Source organism: Aplysia californica, unplaced genomic scaffold (genome assembly GCF_000002075.1).
Source record: "Aplysia californica isolate F4 #8 unplaced genomic scaffold, AplCal3.0 scaffold02679, whole genome shotgun sequence".
NCBI classification, from domain to species: domain Eukaryota; kingdom Metazoa; phylum Mollusca; class Gastropoda; order Aplysiida; family Aplysiidae; genus Aplysia; species Aplysia californica.
In genome coordinates, this window is record NW_004799949.1 from 1 (window position 1) to 6169 (window position 6169).

The 6169-nt window shown below is 40.1% G+C and overlaps 1 protein-coding gene across 1 annotated transcript; it reads left to right on the plus strand.

Moving 5' to 3' along the window:
* Positions 1-1459: 1459 nt before the first annotated feature.
* LOC118479127 (gamma-tubulin complex component 5-like) lies at positions 1460-5423 on the plus strand (the record flags this gene model as incomplete). The annotated part of the gene is made up of 4 exons (XM_035973752.1): positions 1460-1590; positions 2549-2688; positions 4172-4334; positions 5361-5423. Coding segments are annotated over 4 exons (497 nt in total), but the record flags the coding sequence as incomplete, so codon positions are not given.
* Between the last annotated feature and the right edge of the window lie 746 nt (positions 5424-6169).

Sequence of the window (6169 nt, forward strand, 5' to 3'; positions counted from 1 at the left end):
ACAAAACTCGCAAGTTTAGTTCCGTCGGCTATAAACTTAACACAATGGCCATGCCGCTGGACGAGGAAGGGGAGTAGGGGTGCAAGTATTACCCCATCATGTGAGCCCTGAGCGATGCAGATGGTCAGTGTAGTGTGGGTGTGAAATCTCATGACTGCCCGTGAGAGTGCTCGAGTAGCGAGCCACTACGGAAACTTTCCTGAGTAGCCAGAAGCCAGAGGTGTGAAATTAGATTGACCAATGACAGCCGAGAAAAGAGTTCCTCGAATCGTTGTTACAATGATGGCAGTGAGGGGTGGCACCTTTGGGTGGGGCTAAGGGTGGAAGCCAAGGAGATGTTCAAACGTTTCTGTTTTTAATAGGTCAGACAGTGGTCCTATGAAAAGCAAGCACTGGTGGTAATTGGACAAGTAAGACTGACGCATGTCATTATCAGACAGGATAGCAATTGAGAGGTGTGAAGTTTGGACCACTGCTTGCCGATCGGACAAGCGATCCTTGATCCCACCGGCTGGGCATTTGACCACCCCCCACCCCCCCCCCCCCCTAAATTCCCTTGTCTAAGACGGAAAATGTCTAAGATGGAATTTTTTTCCCGCTCCCTTGCGATTCCGTCTTACACAGGTTCGACGGGGCTCTCGTGGCCTAGAGGTTAAGGTGTTGGCCTCTCATTCAAAGGTCCCGGGTTCGATTCCGGGTAGCGACCAAAAAATTTTCTTCTCTAAAATTGTCTCCTTTCACATCCTTTCCTGATCTCTAACAATGTTCTGTTGTCTGCTTTCATTTCGCACTTTCTGCCCCCACCCCCTCACCTCCTTTGCCCCCTCCTCTGGGCTCCTGACTCTTTCTGCAGCCTTTCTACTGCTACTCCTTGGCTCCTCCTAACTGCTGTCTTTCTGCCACACCCCTGATCTTCTGGTAGGAAAGATCTACACCTAGCCTTCTCGGACAAGGGCGAAAAATCTCGGAGGGCCCGTGTGCAAGTTGCGCACGTTAAAGATCCCTTGGTGGTCTAAAATCGATAAGAGTAGGCTTCGGCCGCCACCCGGGCAAAATTCAAAATTTCCTACCATCGAAAAAGTATTAGGTGTGTCCCGCGCGCTCATATGACCTATGCAGTTGCGAGCGCCGTAAAACCCTATACTAAACAAACAAACAGGTTCGACTGTATTCATTAAAGTGTATTGCCCTTAGCTCAAAGTAGGTTCTCAGGCAGATTGTAATTTTTAGAAAAAGTTCTTTGGCATGTGAATTTTAGATGAAAAAAAAATTCAATGTCATTCATGGTAAAAACAGTTTCTGAGGAAGACCAGGTTCTTAAGCAGCATATTCCTGAAGGGGAGACCAGGGTAGTTGAAATTGACATGTGGATTTGATTTTGTAACGTCATTGAATATTAACATTCTAACCTTTTTTTTGTCCATATTTGTTCGTAAACTTCAAAACGTTCTCCTTTCAGTTGAGCAACCTCAGTCCCTGTTTAACCATTTCCTTATGCAAATGGGGAAAAAACTCAACTCTGTGTCAACGTCTCTGTCCAAAGAGAAAATTCTAGAAACTGAAACAGCTGATGAGAATTCTGCCATTGTTGTAAGTTCATTAGAGTGTGTTCTCATTATTGTTTAAGATGACGTGTGTTTTTGTCCTTGTGAATACTATAAGGGAATTTTTTGTACATTGTATTTAAGTACTAAGCTTTTTTAAAAATATGTTTGGCTTTGTTTTTCTGTCAACATAAAGTAAATGGTCTTGTGTGACAGTGAATGTTTGGGTTTAGCAGCCTTTTCAACTCTGTCAGGTTATTTTTTTATAAACATTTTTGTTTTAATGTTGGTGTCTTTATTCCCCGTATTAAAAAAATCTAGCTTTAGATTATTTAGGAGAGGGGCTTTGAATCTGCCTGTCTAGGCCAGCCCGGACTAAGAAGGATACAATGTCTTGGCAGAAAGGCCGAGATACTTGAAAAAAAATTCTTGCCACTTGGGAATTGAACTACGGTTTTTTGCATGTGTCAGCGAAGTGCCTAACAGTGGCACCTCGGGCAAAGGTATTAGGTGATATAATGTGAAGCAAGGCCTCTAAATTCAACATCCGTCTCTGATAAGACCACTTATATGACAAGGTTTGGAAAAATGATGGCCTCTTTGTTACGGTGTCCAAGAGGAAATGTTTCTAGCTATTTTGTACGGAATCGTTCGTCTCTTAATTTTTTTTTTTTTAATGGTTTCAACTTCTTCTTATTTTTATCTGTCTCTCGTATCTTATCTACCCACATATAGCATGGCCTCATGTACAATATGAGAGGGTATAAATTGACTCCAGAATTGGCTCATTGTTATAGTTCACTTATGATATACTTTCATGGGAAGTGAACTGAAACCCGCTTCTCATTCTAACAAGGTAGAATTGTTCTTTGTATGGGAACGGAATTGAAGCCTAGTACTCCCTCCAATCTGCTGGAATGTCTGTTTGAATGAATGCAGAAAAAGAAAAGTATGAAGAACTTTCTGATTTCTTCTCTCTCTCTGTCTGTCTGATGTTTCCCCAGGTGTCGTCTAAGACCCCGAATCTAGTGAGTAAACAACTTCTGCAGAAGGGCGAGAAGGACACATTGCTGCACCTGAACTTCTCCGCACTGTTCTCTCAGGAAGGCAGAGGGAACAAGGGTGGTCCACATGTAGAAGACAAGTGAGCACTGGGTCATAGTTATGATATCCTTGTGACGCTTACATGACGATATTGTGTCAATGGTGCTGTGAAACATGTACTTAGTGGGTGGTTGGCGGGTGCTCTGGTGTACTTTGCTCCTTCTTTCCTATCGAACATCTATCATCCTGATCTCTCCTCTTTCTTTTTTATGTTTGTTACTCTCTTGTAACACCTCTAATCTTCGGCACTTGTATGGCCTTATTGTGTTGCAAGTGCCGTAAAACTCGTACCTAAACTAAAACATGTACTTACACTCAAAATTGCAATGCTCTCTTTGGTGTACTGAAGAAATTGTTTCAATGCTTTTATACGTGTGTACCTGAACTGAGTGAGACAGAACTGTGAAGTATCTTTGGATGGCATTAATTTTAAATCCGGAGCATGGAAAATTTGAACCAACTGCCTGCAAGTTTGGCTGCTTGACCACTCCGCTATTAACAAGTCTCTGAGACAGTGTTCAAGGCTCCATGCCATGTGAGTGTTGAAGATTTGTTTCCCAACTTTCTGCTCCATATTGCAGGGTTGAACGTGATTGTTTTTAAAACTGTAAGATCTCTGGTTTATTCTAGAGGCCATAAAGATGGTTTATTCTAGAGGCTATAAAGATTGTAAGCTTCAGTCTTGGTTTTGTAGTAACTTTATGTCGTAAGGAAAAGAGTCATGGGGAAAAACTGGCAAAATCCAAAATGGAAATCACAAAAAAAGAAATTTTAAAAACCTGTGACCTTGAAACTTCATTCCTTTTTGACTGTAGCTTAATTATTTTTGTTTGATTTTCCATTCCACTAACTATAATAAAAAGCGAACTGTCAAACAGAAATAAATTTGTGAGCCTACAGTCTTTTGTTGTTAGCGATCCAGAGCCTACAGTCTTTTAAAATTGATATGTTCAGAGTGTCCATATTGTGGCAATTCCCATTTTCCCAGAAGAGATACTCTTTATTAAAAAGCACATAAAGCTTACTTTCTATTTGGGACATGGGGTGTGTCACATGCAATCTATTGTTGTTGTTATTATCATCCTCTTTCTTCTTTTTGTTCTGCTGCTACATCTATGGGGTTGTTTGCTGCTTGTTCTTCAACCTACTGTGCAACTGGTCGTTACACATGATAGATTTTTCGACATCGTAGGGCCCCCTGTCTTTAAGCTTAGGGCAACCACATAATGATTTTGAAGGTACTCTGTATTTTCTAGAATTCTGACTAGGGTATTTTCAGTTTTGATAGGAATCTATTTTGATTTTTGCTTGGATGATGGTGGAAGGCTACTCTTATCGCAGGAATGTGGCTGAAAGACATTAGTAAGAAAGAGCCAAGAGAAACTGGGGAAAGAATCACTTAATCAGAAGTAGTAAGGAAGTAAGGTGTTAGTATTATATGCAATCTCTTGTTGTTATTATAATGTTATTTTTTATCATTACTATAATTTATTGTTATTCTTATTATGTCTGTCCCCCTCCAGTGTGGCAGCTAGTGACTCAACCCCCATCAAGAGCCAAGTTTTACGTATGTGTGAGGAGAGCCTGGGCCCGTACGTGGCCTCCCGCTACAGCAGGGTTTGCTCGCGTCTGCTGCACATCCTCAAGTCAGAGTACAACCTGGTCCAATGTATCCATGCCATGCAGGTGAGCGGGTTCATTTGAGTTTTCAATATTGACGGTTTAAAAAATGCTCGTGGACATAATAGCGTTCGTTTCGTTATTTGAAAAAGTAAGACAGGTAGGCAGAAAAAACAGAGGCCTAAAAGATGTAGAATTTACCAGTAACACGCCCCAATCACTTGTATGTTGTCGGTGCCATGCTCAGTAATATCACATTTGTGTATATCAGGAATTAACATTGTATTTCCCCTTGAGAAAGTACAGTCAAGCCTGCTCCAGTGGCCTCCCGTGCAAGATAAGATATGATGAGATACATCCTTATTGTCCAAATCCTGGCACATTGGTTTGGTGTTTCACCACGTACACACACATACACACACTCACAAATACACACCCACGCGCGCGCCCAAACACGCACAATCACCCATACAAACAGCTACCTCTCTTTTTCATTTTTAAAAACATATTAATGACTACGTGTAAAATGTCCACATATCTATGACGGCCGCTTTTCTTCTGACAATGGATGACCATCTTAGACAATATGTGAGGACCAAGTCATGGTGAAATCAGGCACTCGTCAAAATAATTAAATCAAAGAAATTGGCATTTTCTGACCGTTGGGCAATTTTGTTCTTATTTGTCTTTTTATTTTGCTCAATGCCTTTTATGTACATTTAAAAGCACATTTTTCTGTTGATTTTTACTGAAAAACCTTTATTAAAAGCACATAGAATGTCAAGTTTTCAATTTTCAAGGACTCTCAAGCTATGGATATTAGCAAACTTTGGTGGACATTTTCTCGCTAATTTCACCTCTGAAACCAGGTGACCCTGACCTCCTTCAATCACAAATATTTCGACTTCTATTCAACGTAGATGAATATTTTTTTCACCAAAAGCAAGGCAAATGAACTGGCTTTGATATGATAACAATAACCCCATAATGCCCAAAAATTGAGGAGCACCTGTTTCCACCATATCGTGACACATTTCGACTGTGCGTAAGTTGTATCCATTGCCAGACGTGTTTTTATTTCCTTCATTTCAGAGATATTTCCTGATGTCCTCAGGGGAGGTTATGTATGACTTCTACAGATCTGTCTTCCTCAAGGTAAGAAGAACTTGTGTGCTCCCTAACACATAAGGATGCTTTGAATGTACTTCTTCTTCTTCACGTTTCAGGTCTGAAGCAGACATTGACAGTCTTTGTACCCCATTCCTTTCTGATTTTTATTTGTTTGTTTCGTGTTCTGATTTTGGTGCAGCTATTTGTAAACTACATAAAAATGTGTGGGCGCTGTGAAAATTGCTAAGCTTCAAGAAAAACAAAACAATAAAAAAGGGTAATTGTTTAGTCTATGATAATGATGATGTCCCCATTCCTTTCTGTTATTTGTTCTGATCAGCTCAGTTTTTCTGATTGTATGTGTGTGTTTGTGTTTGTTTACTCTATGTGTGGGTGCTGTTACAGGGCTGCCAACCATCCAGATTTTTTTGTAATCATTACGATATTTTAGCCTCACTACAAAATTCCGATCGTAAGGCGATTTATTACGATTTTTACCGTCAGCAGATTTTTGGCTATAAAAAAAATATTTGTAGCTGTTTTTTTCTTTTTACAAGTCTTAGACTTAGTGCTGACCTGTAAAGCAAAACTTTGACCTTCACTTTTATTTAATTTTCGATAAGCCCTCTTTTTCCATAATTAAGACATGTTTTTGTTCGTTGTAATGTAGTAATTTGAAAATGAGAGCACTATTACTAATTTTTATGGGAAATTACTAATTTTCTTCATGGTCATTACTAAAAACCATGGAGATGGGTTGGCAGTGAGCCCTGCTGTTGATCTGTCTGTGT